This window comes from Pinus tabuliformis, chromosome 9 (genome assembly GCF_031772625.1).
Source record: "Pinus tabuliformis cultivar Carrire ecotype Pingquan chromosome 9, CPIR1, whole genome shotgun sequence".
NCBI lineage: Eukaryota > Viridiplantae > Streptophyta > Pinopsida > Pinales > Pinaceae > Pinus > Pinus tabuliformis.
The window spans coordinates 988,926,314-988,943,974 of NC_142307.1; the positions used below are offsets into that span (position 1 = coordinate 988,926,314).

General features: G+C 39.2%; 1 protein-coding gene across 1 annotated transcript; it reads right to left on the reverse strand.

Moving 5' to 3' along the window:
• Positions 1–12,754: 12,754 nt before the first annotated feature.
• Positions 12,755–16,428, reverse strand: LOC149152047 (uncharacterized). The gene is made up of 8 exons (XM_089443352.1): positions 16,198–16,428; positions 15,943–16,116; positions 15,035–15,750; positions 14,605–14,704; positions 13,645–14,082; positions 13,483–13,569; positions 12,911–13,045; positions 12,755–12,826 (listed from the first exon to the last, which is right to left on the reverse strand). Exons 1-8 carry the CDS (start codon positions 16,426–16,428, stop codon positions 12,755–12,757), a joined length of 1,953 nt encoding a protein of 650 aa, XP_089299478.1.
• Positions 16,429–17,661: the final 1,233 nt, after the last annotated feature.

Below are 17,661 nucleotides of genomic sequence, written 5' to 3' on the forward strand. Positions count from 1 at the left end.
GCATGGATTGAAAATGATGCACAATCTCATATTGACAATATTCACACTGATAATGGAAAAGAATACACTTCAAATGAATTTGAAAACTTTCTTCACCAACATGGGATCAAACATCAAAATACTGTGCCTTATAATCCCCAACAGAATAAAGTAGCTGAAAGAATGAATAGGACAATCTTAAATATGGTACGCTCCATGTTGTTCTTCGAAAATGTAAAAATGATGCTTTGGGCTGATGTAGTTCTATATGCTATATATATAAAGAATAGATGTCCATCTAATGCTATCAGAAACAAGACCCCTTATGAAATGTGGTATGGGCACATTCCTTCGGTAAAGCATCTCAGGGTCTTTAGTTCCACATGTTATGCCTTGATACCAAAGGTACATAGAAACAAACTTGGTGTAAGAAGTCATAAGTGTATCTTCCTGGGGTACTCAAACACCTCCAAAGCATACTGTCTCTATGATTAAATCAACAAAAGGTTTGTTGTATCTAGAGATGTAATATTTCTTGAATCATCCAGAACTGACAATGTTGTTGAAAGGAAACTTGATCACTTGGATAGATTCACAAATGCAAAATAATTTCAAGAATCAAATAATCAGATTCCACATCTTGAAGGGGGATTCCTATACTAGATCAACCTATGGAATCTTCTTCTGAAGAACTCTCTCCCCTGCATGAAACTCCAACAATGGATGATACTTTGAGTGATGTGATTGACAGAATTGGGAGACTCAATCTTGATTCGATCCCAACTCAATCAACGAAGCAGCCTGGACCATCTGAGAAAGGTCCCCAAAGTGGCTGACAAAGACACTTGAAGTTTTTCATCCTGATGAGGTCGGAAAGACACGAACTAGAAATTCAAATCGGCAAAATGGAGGTCATGTAGATGACTCTGATTCACCTTTTGATATGGATGTTTCTTATGATTGTAAATTCAATTTGTCTACAGATTTTGAACCAAATTCCTTCAAAGAAGCTGCTTCTCATGCTGAATGGAAAGAAGCAATGCAAAAGGAGTATGATGCCCTGATAAAGAATGGCACTTGGATGTTGGTTGATCCTCCATTGGGAACCAAACCAATTGGCTGCAAGTGGGTCTACAAGACCAAGTATAAAGCTGATGGCTCACTTGACAAGCACAAAGCCAAACTTGTTGCAAAAGGTTTTACACAGAAGGAAGGGGTCGATTATGAGGAGACTTTTGCCCCCACAACAAAATGGGCTACCATCCGAACACTCTTTGCCCTAGCATCTCAGAACGGTTGGAAAGTCCATCAAATGGATGTAAAAACTACTTTCTTGAATGGAGATCTAAAAGAAAATGTTTTTATGTCCCAACCTGAATGATTTGCTGTGAAAGGACATGAACATAAAGTATGCAAACTTGTGAAATCATTATATGGCCTCAAACAAGCACCGCGAGCCTGGTATGAAAAACTAACTGAGAATCTTCTGAAACTCAATTTCAAACATTATGATCTTGATGATGCAACTTTGTTTGTCAAGAAGGTTGGAAAAACCGTTGTATATCTTGTGTTATATGCAGATGATCTTTTGATGATAGGGAAAAATGAAAGCTACATTGCATCCATAAAGAAGTAATTGATGAAAGGTTTTAAAATGACTGATTTGGGCTATGTTCATTACTATCTTGGTATTGAAGTATCTCAACATATGAAGTCCATATTCCTTTCTCAAAATAAGTACATTGGAGATCTGTTGAACAGGTTTTCCATGACTGAATGCAATCCTCTAACTACTCCAATGGAACAAAACATAAAGCTCACATACATTGAAGGAAAAGAATTTGAGGATGCAACAAAGTATAGACATCTTGTAGGAAGTCTCAACTACCTAACTACTACCAGACCAGACATTTTGTTTGCTATTGGAATCCTCTCCAGATTTATGCAAAAGCCTTGTGAGGGACATTGGTTTGCTGCAAAAAGAGTTCTAAAGTACTTAAAGGGAACTCAAGACTTTGGAATCAAGTATACACAGGTGGGCGACTTTAGCCTGATTGGATACACTGATTCAAACTTCGATGGAGACAAAGAAACTGGGGTATCTACTTCAGGTTATGCTATGAGTCTTAGATTAGGAGTTGTCTCCTAGAGATCATGCAAACAATCAATTCCAGTAGATTCCACAACAGACGCAGAATATGTGGCAGCAGCTGAGGCAACAAAAGAAATTATGTGGCTCAAGAAAATTCTTGAAGATTTGTAGGTAAAACAAGTGCAATCGACTCCACTCATGATTGACAATACCTGTACAATAAAGTTGGCCAAGAACCCAAAGTTCCATGATCAAAAAAAGCACATCAATACTAAATATCATCTAATTCGACATCATGTTGAGGCCAAAACTATCCATCTCCACCATTGTTCCACTAATGAGCAAATTGTAGACATCTTCACCAAAGCACTTGGAAGAGAAAAGCTTGAAAGATTCAGAACGATGCTTCGACTCACCAACATCCCTTCATATTAAAACGGGGAATGTTGACACCTAATCAAAAGGATTGGGTGAACAGCTGTAATTAATATAAATAATAGAGAAGATAGAAAGTCATCAGGAGATGAACCGAACAATCACTCCCTCTTGTATATAATAATGAAAAATTTGAATGAATAAATAGAGTTTTGATTTGAGGAGTTACCTCTTGGTCTGACATAATACACATAAGATTAAAGTTTGTCCTCTTTCTGTAACTTCTTATGAAATTTCACTCTAATGCTCAGAGAGAAAGTTATGACGATTTTTCCAAGGTCACCTTTTTGGGATGTAATTCAGGATCTTGCAAAAACCCTAAATGTCTTGGACCATATCTCCGAAAATATAGAGAAACAAGGTCTAAATTTTGAGCTCAAGCTTCACCACAATTTCAGCTCAAATGGGTTTTAATTTTAGAGTCTGAACCTTCGTAGAAACAAAATTATAGCAAAAATTCCACGATGACCTGTTTGAGATGGAATTCTGGAGCTTAGAAAAACCCTCAATTCCTTAGATCATATCTCTGAAAATATAGTGAAATAAGATCTGAAATTCTGACCCAAGGGTCAGAAAGACATCAGCTCAAATGGGTTGTTTTTTTAGCTTTTGATATTTCACAGAGAAAAAATTATAGCAAACATACATGATGCCCTGTTTGGAGCAATGAAACCCTCGAATCCAAAGCTTTGATACCAAATGTTATGAAACCAACTCACAAAAAGATAGAAAAGATAGATTGACGACTTAGAAATCAGCCTCTTTGAGGGGGAAACCTCCTCTACATTACAAAAATGAACAATTCTTGCATGATACAATTGCCAAGACGTCCTTTCTATATTTAGAAGTCTAAGGGGTCCCAATACAATCAGAGCCTACATAACAATAAGATTGTAGGGGCGCAAAAATAACAATTGTGGGCTTCTATGGGGCATAATAATAACAACATGGGGCTATATGGGCACAATAATACAATAAGGGGTTGCAATAATAACAATAATGGGTTACACTAGTAGTATATGGACCTAATAATGATGATAGAGCTAAGAATTTTTATGAGTTGCAGATGGGTTCCATGACAGATTATAAGTATACTAGAAGGTCCTTGGAGCTGTTGAGATATGTGCCTTACCTCAAGGAGGAGAAGGCCAAGGTTCAGAGATTCATCAGTGGACTGCCAGTACAATATAGAGACCATATTGAGTTCTATGAGCCTAGATCATTGGAGGAGGCCATACAAAAGCTGAAACATTGTTATGAGTAGACGAAGAGCAAAGTTGAGCCTAAGTGTGACTTGAAAGGAAATGAGAAAGTTAGAGGAAAATGGCCAAAAAAGCGAGGAAGACCTAAATATGCAAGTGAGAAAGAAAATGTAGTCCCTTACAAGAAATTCAATATAGTTCAGAAGGGTCATGGAGAGCAACAAACTAGAGGTGATTGTAGAGCACTGTTGTAGTGTTGGATAGGTGGCAAGGATCATTGTAAAAGGGATTGTCTGCAGTATCATGGTGGTAGGCACCATAAATATAGTGCTCAGGAGGTGCATATAGTTGGGGATGTTGGTCATAGCATTCCTCGGATCTATGTAGCTATGGACAATAGGAAAGCGGATCATCGGGAATATATCATTGAGATGGACGATAAGCTTTGTGATCAAGTTGTTTCTATTTTGATTGATCCTGGATCTAATTTAGTTATATTAATCCTAACTTGGTGGATAAGTGTGGTTTTACAAAAGAAGTGCATGAAGAATCATGGTTGCTATAGTTGGCTACAAGTACAAATAAGAGAGTTCACCATTGGGTAAGATATTGTGAATTTGAGTTAAATGGTATGTGTACAATAACACATTTGAATGTACTACCATTGAGATCATATAACATGCTTTTTGGTATGGATTGGTTGTACCTTCACAGAACCAAAGTGGATTACTTTGACAAGGTGATTGAGTGTTTGGATGATAATGGGGAAAAGAGAACTCTGCAGGGAAATAAGAAGCCTACATCAATAAGGATGGTTACCGCTATGCAGGCTAAGTGTAGCTACAGAAAAGGTTGTGTGATGTTTGCAACGCATATATCTATTGACAAGGGTAAAGATGTCAAGGATGTAGAAATATTCAAGAGGTACCTTGTATTGCAGCAGTATTAAGATGTGTTTCCAGTAGAGATTCTAGAGTCACCTCCTCACAGGGAAGTATAATTTTCTATTGAGTTGATGCCATGGGAAGCACCAACATAAAAGCACCTTACAAGATGAGTACTCCAAAGCTATTAGAGTTGAAATTGTAATTAAAGGAAATTATTGACAAGGGATACATTAGGCTAAGTGTATCACCTTGGGGTGCACCAGTGTTGTTCGTAAAGAAAAAAGATGGTACTCTCATATTGTGCATTGATTACAAGCAACTAAACAAGGTAATGATCAAGAACAGGTACCCATTTCCGAGGATGGACGATTTGTTTCATCAGTTGAAGGGAGTATCAATGTTCTAAAATATCGACTTGAGATCCAGATACCATCAGGTATGTATCAAGGAAGAGGATATCTATAATATTGTGTTCAAGACCAGGTATGGGAATTATGAATTTGTTGTAGTTCCATTCAATTTAACTAATGCCCCAGCTACATTTATGTGTTTGATGAATAATCAGTTGCATCCTTATTCAGACAAGTTTGTTATTGTATTCATTGATGACATATTGATATACTCCAAGAGTGAAGAAGAACATGCCGAGCATTTTGAAATAGTGTTGAGATTGATAAGAGAGCATCAGTTGTATGCTAAGCTTAGCAAGTTGAACTTATTTCAGATAGAGATGCATTACTTGGGACATGTTGTTTCCAAGGAAGGCATTGCAGTAGATCCAGAAAAGGTAGGGGCCATCATGGAGTGGGTAGCTCCTAAGAATGTGGATGAGGTGAGATCATTGATGGGATTAATAGACTACTACAGGGGTTCATTAGGAACTTCTCACGCATTTTATATCTTATGGCATCTTTGTAGAGGAAAGGTAAGAGGTTTGAATGGACAAAATAATGTGCAACTAATTTTGAGCAGATGAAATAGTTGTTGACCAATGCTCCAGTCATTAAGATTGCAGATCCGGATAAGGAGTTTGTAGTGTGTACAGATGCATGTAAAAGAGGACTTGGTGGAGTCCTCATGCAGGAGGGACAAGTATTGTGTGATGAGTCTAGAAGTTGAATGAGAATGAGAATAACTACATGACTATTGATCTTGAGTTGGAAGCTATTATTCACGCCTTGAATATGTGGGGGCATTATCTTCTTGGCAAGAGATTTGTATAATGAATGATCACAGTGGGTTGGGATATTTGTTCAATTAGCCAAATCTAATTGCCAGACAAGCTAGATGGTTGGTTACCCTTAGTGAATTTGACTTCAAGGTTAGATACATTAAAGGAAAGGGGAACCAGGTTGCAAATGCTCTTAGTAGGAAGGTACAACTGAATCATATAGCAACTATGAGCTCTTATGGGACAGAGTTACAAGATAGGATCTTGTAGGAAGGACATCGTGATGACAGGTATATGGAGATTATGAACCAATTACAACAGAGTACAAGCACAAGTATAGGTATAGGTACAACTAATCAGGTTGTAGACTATCATCTCACAGTAGATGGTTTGGTGAGATTCAGGGACAAGACCTATTTTCCAAATTACAGTGAGATCAACAAGCTTATCTTCAGGGAGTTTCACATGAAGCCATACTTGGGTCACCCATGATATCATAAGACATTGGCGACAGTAAATAAATTGTACTATTGGCCAAACCTGAGGAAGGAAGTGGCAGATTTTGTGGCTACATGTTTGGATTGTTAGCAGGTAAAGGCAGAATGTAAGCATCCAAGTGGTCTACAACAACCTATTCTGATTCTGGAATGGAAATGAGAAGTCATTTCCATGGATTTCATTACAGGTCTTCCGATGACAGTGAGACACCATGATTATATTATGGTCCTCATCAATAGGTTGATCAAGGTAGCTCACTTCTTTCCTATGAAGACTACATATTCATCTAGTGAGGTGGCGCAAGTTTTCATCTGGGAGATTGTGACGTTACATGGTGTTCTGAAGAAGATCGTGTCGGATAGGGATGCGAATTTCACTTCTAAGATTTTGAAGGAGCTCTTTGCAGGTTTGGGTACAGAGTTGGCCTTCAATACAACATATCATCCATAGATAGATGGATAGACAGAGAGGGCGAACAATATCTTAGACGATATGTTGAGGATGTACGTAATGCACCAGTAAAGATGATGGGAGGAGTATCTTCCATTGGTGGAGTTTGCATACAACAATGGTTATCAGGAGTCATTGAGGATGAGTCCTTTTGAGGCATTGTATGTGCAAAGATGTAATACTCCCATCAGCTGGAGTGATCTAATGAACAAGGTACTTATTGGACTAGATATGTTGATAGACATGCAAAAAGAAATGCAGGTTATAAAGAAGAATCTAAAGGGAGCACAAGACAAACAGAAGAGTTATGCGGACCAACACAAAGCATTCAAAGAGTTTCAAGTTGGGGATCATGTGTATTTGTGCATCAAGCCCAAGAAGAGCTCTTTGAGGATTGAATCATTTTCCATCTTGGCACCATAGTATTGTGGACCAATGGAATATCGACTTGCACTGCCTCCAACAGTGAAATTCCATGATGTTTTCCATGTTTCATTGCTTAAGAGGTATATAAAGGATATTGATCATGTTATTGATTGGTCTATATTGCAGGTGGAACAAGAAGGATAATTCTAGCCAGAGCCTCAGTGAATATTACAGCAGAAGCATCTCATGCTTAGGAACAAAGTCATAGAGCAAGTTAAAGTGCAGTGGAAGCACTTTGGGCCCAAAGAAGCTACATGGGAGATGGCGGATCAAATGCAGGCCATGTATCATTCTTTGTTTATCGGTGGAGGCAAAGCAGTTTTGGTATGATATTTGGTATATGTTTGGCATATGTTTTACTGATGTTTTCGTATATGTACATGTGTATATGGATGTAAATACTGCCACGAGTTGAGTTATAAAGCTCCAATAAGCAGTATAGTTGTTCTCTTGTCATGTTGTCATGATGTTTTGCTTTTGAGTAGGTCATTTATTGTAAATACTGCAATGAGCTAAGTTATAAAGTTCCATCGGTGGTATGTTTGCTTTTCAACAGTTTTGTTGAGGTCTTGGTGTGGTTTAACACGAAGGATGGTGTTCCTGAAGGGGGAGGGATCTGTAACATCCCTTGGTTAAAATCTCATGTAATAAAAGTTAATAAAGGCAAAATAAGACCACAGTTAAGGGACACTTATTACAAGATGAATGTTGGGAAAAGATATCCTAGTGGGCATCAATGGATGTGTTTATGCATAAGGGAAATTGGAAAAGGCAATGACTAAGGCATTAAAAGGGGAAAAATGCATTTTTGGCACATTTATTTATGAAAATAAAGGAAAATAAGAGAAAATAAATGTGAAAGGTCACAGGTTTCATGTGAGGAGGAAAATGAAGAAAAATAATGGAAAATGAAGAAAATAAAGGCCTCATTAATAAAAAAGCTTCTGAGGATCAGTTACAGACTTTTGTCAGTTCAGTTTTGGAGCTCTCTCATTATTCTCTCTCTCTCTCTTGAACACTTAGAGTTTTCTTGGAGCACTCTAGCTTGGGAGTAAGGAAGGAAAAAGCAAGCAAAGAAAAATAAGGAAAGCAAAGATCAAGCAAGGAACAACAAGATCAAGCAGCTTCAACAAGAATACTTGTAGGTAACATATATCATGTGTGATTTCCCAGCTCATTTTGACATGCATAAATTTTCATGTTAGTTTACGGTTCTCTTGTCGTCAGTGGCATGGTTTCACGGGGTTACAACAGTGGTTTTCTGCCTAGCCTTGTCTTTTTCCAGACAACCATGGTGTGATGGAATTATTTTCTTGGTTTTGAGCTTTATAATTTTCTGGTTAGTTTTTGGAATATGGGGCAGAGGTAGTCACAGGAAAAACGCAAAGGCCTAGGAATCCCTTGACCAGTTTTGGCAGGATACAGAGTAAATCCTGAGTGTGCAGTCTTGGTTTAGGGCCTAGCGATTTGATGTGGGTTGTGATAAAGCCTGAGAGAATGGTGTCTCGGTTTAGGGCCTATTGATCTGGTGTGGATTGTGGTAAATCCTGAGAGACAAGGAGACAAAAATTTCCTCAAGGATAGTGATGGAGTCTAGAGGCATTCCAAGCTCAATTTGGTTTTGTGATCTCAGTGTTGGTTTTGGTGAGATCATGGTTTGGTGAGGGTGGAGGTGGTTCAACCTCTAGATTCCCTTGGTGTTTTTTTTATTGGTTTATCCATGAGATCCCACATTCATGCTTAGAATATGGCATGGGGGTGACTAGATGAAAGAAATATTTGGTTCAGCCATGTCTACGGTTAGGTGGTACGTGAAAGTCCCGAACGTGGTCGAATTTGACTATGTTTAATAAAATCTAAGTTCTCTTGCTTTTGTACTTATTAATATATGGCTTTAATACTATTTTCTCATTGTTATTTTCATGGTTTAATGCTGGTTATAAGCATGGTTATATGACTGGTTATTTTCATGGTTTTTTCATGTATTTTCTTGTAACTGAAAGGATAATGGATGCAAGCCCTAATTGATGTCAAAACAATTAAGGGAAGATGGTGGTGATCCTTCTTTTCAAGTTCCACATGAGTTATAAGTCATTTATGCTTTACTTTGTATTCATTTCCTGTAGATTTCATTGATGCCAAGTGTTTGACAGAATGTTAGTCCTGGTTGGGGATGGTTAGGCCTAGTCCTAGAGTCAGTTTTGATTTGTAAGCCTTATCATCATGTAAATAATGGATTCTGAAAGTCTCCTTGAGTTATTGGTAGTGACCTAGGCTCTGGGCAAAAAAAGTGGCTCAAATCCCAAGGACATAGGCATAGTAATCAACAAAAAAGTCCCTGGACGCTGGCATACCCATGATGTGCATGTGTCCAAAGGTCCTCAGACGCATGCATGCCCATATAAGGGATGCATCCAGGAGTTTAATGGTAAAAAAACTAAGTGGGGCCCAGGGGTTGGTTACCTAAGAGGTTGGAATAGTTTTTGGGAGTCCTGTTGCTGATGTGGAAGGTTTGTATGGTGTATTTTCATTGGTTCCACTTCCTTAAGGTGACTTAGGAGGTCGAATCAGATCATAATAACTTCTCGTCACATGTTTACCCTGATTGGATGGTTATTTGGGTAGATGTGAGTGGAGGGCGTTACAATAGAACTAGCTATATAATTGTGTATAATAATATCTACTCTCACATTTTAATAATTTATTATTTTCTTTTATCATGTAATATATTTTTTTCCATTTCTCTAATTTTTCTTATCTTTTCCCCCAAAAACTTGCTCACCTTTACTTAAATATCCTCTCTTTTTTAATTCTTTGATTTAAATTTTAAAAATCCTTTCGTCTATATCTTTGTTCTCCATATGTACGTTTTCCCTACTTGCTTTGTTTCAAACTCTTTTTTACCATGTTTTCCATAATTCAAGGACTTCAATCTTAAGAAAGTAATTTTTTTTTTTTCATTTCAAAAATTCAAATATTTAATAAAATAAATATTAAATTTTAGTCACTCTATCTTAATTCAATACTCACATTTTAATTTAATTTTTTTGAATTATTTTACTTTTACTTTAAAAGGTTAAAATATTGAATTTGAGTAAATGATTAGGCCATAACGGTGATTTATATTAGAATTGGACTTAAAGAATTTTAATTTAATTTTACCTTTCAGATTTGATAATCCTGAAATATTCCTCATATAACTCTCAATCAAATGGATTAAATTGAGAGTTTAAGAAATAAAAGATCACAATTTTTTGGTTTCAAAAGGAAAAATAGCAAAATAAATTAACTTAATATTTCTTTTACCACTGGTTAAAACGATGCTCCCACTCTCTTTAGTCGACGTCTGATTTAACTCCTTCCGCTCATTTTTTTCAGATTTACTATTGCCTGCCACAAAGACTCAAATTCACGAGCGACTACATATTGGCGTGCGTAAAGAACTCCAATATCAAAGGAATGGGGATGAATGATGCAATTTATGAGGTATAGGAAACTGAGTGACGCCACACCATTCAAAGCGATACATTGTGAGCCCAAACCAAATTTAGATCACTATTAAATGATAGAGGAATTCCACCTTGTTCCACCTAATACGAGCAACAACAGTTAAAGGTTTTAATCGAAACTAATAACATTATATTTTGGAGCAGGCTTGGCCTGCGACTCGCATCTAATGGCACAACCTTCACCAATGTGACTCGAAACTTGTTTTCCATGTCTAGGTGGTCCACTTTTATGCCTGGGGAGCTTCCCCATGAAAGAGTGACAACAACAACAATAGATTGACCACCCAACTAGCAGGTTTCTGTAGATATTGAGCAGTTTCTATACAAAAGTTACTAACACCTAGCCCAAAGACTCAAATTCACCAACAATTACATCTTGGTGTGCGTAAAGAACCCCAACATTAGAGGAATGGGGATGTAATATCCCCATCTACGAAAACAGTAAAAACAATTTTTTTTTTTACACAGAATTAAATCTGGCACTAGACACGTGTACGAGGATTGGTTTATGCTAAATTCTTCCGGTCATGATGTCCTACCTGAAAAGTTTTGGTTAACGTATTTCTATTTTAATGTTATTGGAAAAGATTTTCTGTCGAATCAATGTTACGACTGGCTTTACTACTGGAAATGTCAGCTCACTGCCAGCTCTTACACCCGGCTTCAGCATTTAATTCCGCCAGCTCTACCACGTGAAGGAATGAGGTCTGGGTGTCTCTGGAAGTCGCGCCCTCGATTTTCGCCGCCCTCATCAATGGTTTGGATGATCTGATTGCCATCTAAGGGCTGTGCTACCTTGGGGATTTCCCTCCTTGGTTTATTCGATGGCGTGAGGCACCAAAACAGTCTTTCCAATGTTCAACAGAAGCTCTGGCGAGCCTCTTACGATTTCGTCCCGACTCTTTCATTCTGTGAGAATGCCTTCGGTCCTTCGTTCCATCGAGCAACCATCTGGAGGCTGCTTTGGTTATACAGCTTGATGTTTTCATTGGTAAGTATTACGTTGTGTTGTTTCTTTAGATATGGTATGTCCGTTTATCTTGACTCTTATAGGTTTTTTGGAAGGATTTTGTTCAGTCTAGTTAATGGGTTTTATGTTTGGTTTTATTTCATGGTCGAGGGCGGTGCTGTCCTACCTCCCGCGCCTGCTCCCTGGGTCTGGTTGTCGCTACTTGGCCTCTCGGCTCTTCCGGCTCCTAACAGGTATGTTCTCTCATTGAACGCTCATCATGGACAATTTCAAGATGGATGTCAGTTATTCATACCTCCTTTGATAACAGAGGGGGTTCCTCTCCCTCATTTCCTTGGAGCAGTCCAAGCGGACCACAACCTTACATCCTTTCTTGGCTATTTGTCACAGATAGATGGTAGGTTTTCTACGCCATACTAGTCCTGCGCCCTTCCGTCTTCAGGGATGTTGACCCCGGTGAAGCCATGCTGAACCGAGGTTCTGGGTTTATCATTGTTTATATGCACGGACATGCCTTCGGGCTTCTCTTGAGTTGTTTGTAATTTAATTTTCTATTTAAGAACATGGAACGGGGTAAAGCCCTGGTGATTGCCTCTCATTTGGTTACAATGGTTTAATACAGTGTTCCTTTGCTATTTTCTTCTATTTGACATGTTAAATTATAGCCCTCGTGGCCTTTATAGCCCTCGAGGCCTTACTGTGTGCCATATTCCAGAATACTGGTTTAGCTCTGTTGTGTGATGCGTTAACTGTTATAATAGTTTTGGTTTCTGGCATATCTCTCCAAGATTAAGGAATTGTTGGTAGTTTATCTGAGGTTATCTTATTGCAGATCTTGTTTTCTTTATTTTGATAATGCACAGTCTATTACAATGAAATATCTCTGTTGGTGTTTATTTGACAAGTCTCTCCTTGTTGCATTCTGTAAAAGCCGCCCCATAAGAAATACAGGGTACCTATTTGGCAACTCCAGGGTTGCATGAGGGCATTTACCCATGGACCTTTTACCTTTCTATTGCTACTGTAAGATTATAATTTTTCCCAACTTGACCAAAGGTTTCTTTACTGTAGGTCCCTTTCGTCCCTACCACCTACAGTTTCTTTTTAAAAGGAAAGAAAAGAAACCGATAAATCTCTACACATACTCTAACTTGGGCCACAGTAAGAAAACTCCTAAAACAAGATAAATGTTTCTCCCTACGAGCTTCTGTAGTAAAACCCCCATACATTATGAAATGTAATTCAATAGATTTTCACCAATTGTTCTATCCTATAGAGTTCTTTTACATACCTGGAACTTGCTGACGATCTTGCTGATTGTCACCAAAACCTGGGTATATTTCAATTCACCATCCAACCATGAGATTCGTCTTTCGAGACCAGAATCTCCCCCCTTGCTTCTTGCTAGACCGCAGTCTTTCGCAAGCTGCTCATACAGCGAGCAGGGCTATCTGGTCATCACCAGAATTAGCCACCTTTTCTCCTTCTTGGATATTTTTCTTTGTCTTTCTCTTTGCCTGTCACTACAGTGCAAATTTTCTCCTCCTCCCATCCCTTTTCTCTAGAAGCTTTCCAGTTAGGGGAGGTAGTTAGGGTGTCCTTGCACAACCAACAATAAAACCTCATGAAAAAAAACTGATTATATTTAAATTCTAAACAAATAATAATAACAGGTTCAGTTTGTTTTACCACAGTAAATCAAATATTTACATTTTATCTCGGGGCATTACATCTTCCCCCCTGAGATTGGACATCATCCCGATGTCTTTCAGCCATGAACAGCCCTGGATAAGTCCTTTTCATCAGTTCTTCATCTTCCCAAGTGGCCTCATCAGGCCCAAAGTGCTGCCATTGCACTTTAACTTGGGTAATATCTCGCTTCCACAGCGTTACTTCTCTCCGGTCGAGGATGTTCAACGGTTCGACCCGGATTTCTCCTTCCGGTTCTACCTGCAACATGCAACATCCTAAGTCAGTTTTCCTTTACGGAATTCATTTAATTCTATCTACCAGGCTATTCCTTACCTGTATATCCTGCCAGTTGATCACATGCTTAGGATCGTAAACATATTTTTTCAATACGGAAACATGAAAAACGTTGTGGACCCGTATATGACTAGGCAAGGCGAGCTGGTATGCTACCGGCCCGATTCTAGCCAAGATCTGAAAAGGTCCACAGAATCGGGGTGCTAGTTTAGCGCACCCACCCCACTGTAATGTGCTCTTTTTTGCTCGGATTCTCACGTACACATGGTCACCGACTTGATACTCTTTAAATCTCCTCTTCCGGTCAGCAAAGTTCTTTTGCCTATCTTGAGCTGCTTTTAGATTAACACGTATCCTTTTAACCAATCCTTCGATTTCCTGAAGCATTTCAGGTCCTAGCATCAGCTTGTCTTCTGGTCCACCCCAACTTGAGGGGGTGCGGCACTTCCACCCATATAATACTTCAAAGGGGCTCATCTGTAACGATGTATGATAGCCATTATTGTATGCAAACTCAACTAAGTGTAGGTAATCTTCCCACTTATGTGGTTGCTACATCACATATGCCCTTAACATGTCTTCCAACACCTGATTAACCCGTTATGTCTGCCCGTCAGTTTGAGGATGGTAAGCCATCCTAAAGTTCAACTGGGCTCCCAACTCCTCGAACAATGTTTTCCAAAAGACCGATGTAAATTTTACATCACGGTCTGAGATTATTACCTTTGGTAGCCCATGCAATTTGAATATATTTTGCATGAAAATATGGGTGATCTGCACAGCTCTGTAGGTAGATTGTACCAGTATAAAATGTGCTGACTTACTTAACTTGTCCACCACCACCATGATGGAGTCGTTGTTCTTCCTTGACTTAGGCAAACCCGTTATGAAATCCATAGAAATGGTTTCCCACTTCCACTTCGGGATGGGTAATGGTTGTAATAATCTAGCAGGATGTTGGTGTTCTGCTTTAATTTGCTGGCATTCTAGACATCGTGCCAAATAATCCGCCACATCTTTCTTCATTCCCAGCCAATAATATTCTTTTCGAAGTGCAGTAATCATCTTTTGATACCCTGGGTGTCCAGCGTAATGACTCCTATGATACTCATCCAATATCAGATTTTTAATATTGTGCTGGTTAGGCACGTACAACCTTCTTTTATAATACAACATTCCAGCAACATCCAAAGCATAATCCGACTGTTTTTCTTTGCTGGTTGGTTGTTGTACTTGCTATTTTATTTGCTGATAAACAGCATCTTGCACGACTGCCTTTTTAATCATTTCCCCGAAGGGGATTTTCCCTTCACTGCAAGAAATCTCGTACAAGTTTTGCAACTTGCGACTCAAGGCGTCCGCCACCCGATTCTCTTTTCCTTTTATATGCTTGATTTCAAAATCATAACCACTTAGGAAATCCACCCACCGTGCTTGCCTTGCATTTAGAGTGGGCTGGCTGAAGTAGTTTGTCAAACTGTGGTGATCTGTCAATAACAGAAATTTTCTTCCCATAAGATAATGTCGCCACATTTTCAGGGCGTGAATCACCGCTGCCAATTCTAAATCGTAGGCAGAGTAGTTCTGCTCATGCTCCTTTAACTTTCTTGATTCGTACACTATTACCTTCCCTTCCTGTGTCAACACCCCTCCTATTCCTTCTTTACTTGCGTCCGTGCACACCACATAGTCTTTGTTGGGATCAGTTATGCTTAAAATAGGTGCGGTGGTGAGCAAGTATTTAAGTTGCTCGAAACTTCTTTGACACTCAGGGGTCCACCTAAAGGCTCTTCCCTTTTTCTGTAAGGAAGTGATGGGATAAGCTACCCTCGAAAATCCCTCCACAAACCGTCTGTAGTAGCCTACTAACCCCATGAAGGATCGAATGTCTGCCACATCCTTGGGCACCGACCACTCCATTATGGTCTTTATTTTTTCGGGATCCACAACGATTCCTTCTTTAGTGATTATGTGCCCCAAATATTGTATTTGCTCCTTGAAGAAATCGCATTTGCTGAACTTAGCATATAACTTGTGTTCCCGAAGGGTTTGCAATACTAACCTGAGGTGTTCCCGGTGCTCCTCCATCGTTCGAGAATAAACCAGTATATCGTCTATAAAAATCAGCACAAACTTATCCAAATACTGATGGAATACGTTGTTCATCAAACACATAAAAGTTGCGGGGGCATTGGTCAATCCAAAGGGTAACACCACAAACTCGTAATGACCATATCTTGTTCTGAAAGTTGTCTTAGCTATGTCTTCCTCTTTAATTCTGATCTAGTGATATCCTGATTGCAGGTCGATCTTTGAGAAAATTGTTGCCCCTTTTACTTGGTCAAACAGTTCATCAATGCGGGGTAGAGGATACTTGTTTTTGACCGTCAGTTTATTCAGCTGCCGATAATCCATACACATGCGAAGAGTCCCGTATTTCTTCTTAACGAACAACACTGGAGCTCCCCAGGGTGACACACTGGGGCGAATGTATTTTTTGTCCAGCAGCTCCTACAATTGCATTTTTAACTCCATTAATTCTGGTATGCTCATTCTGTAGGGTGCTCGGGACATTGGGGCTGCTCCTGGCACCAGTTTGATGGTAAAATCTATGTCTCTTTTGGGTGGTAGGCCAGGAATCTCTTCTGGAAATATGTCTGCAAAATCTTGAACTATGGGAATGCCTTCCAATGCAACTGTTTTGTCTTTGGAGTTGGCATAACCCACTTGAATGGCGTAAATCTGACATCCTTTTCTGATGCATTTAGCTAACTGGGAGGCTGTTATGGGCCGAATTTGCATTGGTCGCTTAATTCCCTGCATCTCTTGCTTTATTCCAAACTCGTCCTTATAGCTGATAGTCTTGGTTTGACAATTAATTATGGACCAGTGTTTTTCTAACCAGTCCATACCAATCAGTATATCGTACGACCCAAGAGGAAGCACATTTAAATCTGTTGTAACTGACTATTCAGCTATCTTTAAAGGGCAGTTTTTGACCTTAACGTTCACCCGTCTTTTGGCCCCTGTTGCCAGCTAAACTAACCAAGGGTCCTTAAAGTTAACAGGCTGCAACTTACAATGCTCCACAATTCTAGGACTTATATAACTTAATGTTGCAACAGGGTCAATTAAAACAGTTACATCAAGGTCTAAGAGTTTACCTTCAAATTCTACCATGGTCGGCTGGTACTCCGCCTGACGATCCTCCAGAGCAGCATTAATCCTTGGTAGGCTTCGTCCTATATCGCCAACTATAGATGCTTCGTAGACTTGGGAAACTTGTTCGGTTCCTTTCCGTTGGGGATAGTTTTTCACATAATGGGGCCCACCACAGCCCCAACATTGCATTGGGGGCCTTGCTGTCCCCTCGTTGTCTATTTTCCCAGGCTGTTCAGTGGTTCTGGACTCATTGGAAGGTTTTAATCGGAGCAGATTCTTCTGCATATTTCTGTTGTTCTGTCCCTTGGCGTATCCTTTGTTACCCCCACCATGATTCCCTTTAATATTACCAGCTAGCTTGCTGCTTTTCTTATCGACCCATTTCTTCCCCAAACTTTCTCCCTTCTGCTTGCTTTGCTGGTAGCAGATTCAGGCTTTACGTATAGCCTCGTCCATTGTCTTTGGGTTGTCGAATTCAATTCTTTCCCTCATGCTCACAAGTAAACTGCTGACAAACCTCTGTACTTTAGCCTTTTCCTCCCAAATATAAGGCACGTAACGGAGCAATGAAGTAAAACGAGTAATAAATTCATCCATAGTTTGTTGTCCCAATCGCAGGTCATGGAATTCCCTAGCCTTCTCGTCATAAAAACGCTCGGTCAGGTACCTTTCCTTGAAGTATCTTTGAAATTTCTCCCAAGTGATATTCTGTTCGCTTACTCCTCTTACCATTTTAACTTCTTCCCACCACAGGGTAGCCTTTCCCTGTAGTTGGAAAATGGCCAATCGTGCCTTGAGGTTAGAATCGTACTCATACAGCTGGAAATATTTGTTCATATTAATCAACCATGCCTCAGCTACTTCCTCTTGTTCTCTGTAAAATTGCGGCAGTTT

Coding starts and splice junctions, on each gene's coding strand:
- LOC149152047 (XM_089443352.1), bottom strand. CDS start 16,428: ATGCAGGGAATTAAGCGACCAATGCAAATTCGGCCCATAACAGCCTCC. Junction 15,751..15,942: donor TTGATGAACTGTTTGACCAA/GTAAAAGGGGCA, acceptor GTATTCCATCAG/TATTTGGATAAGTTTGTGCT. Junction 14,705..15,034: donor CTAAATGCAAGGCAAGCACG/GTGGGTGGATTT, acceptor TGAGTATCATAG/GAGTCATTACGCTGGACACC.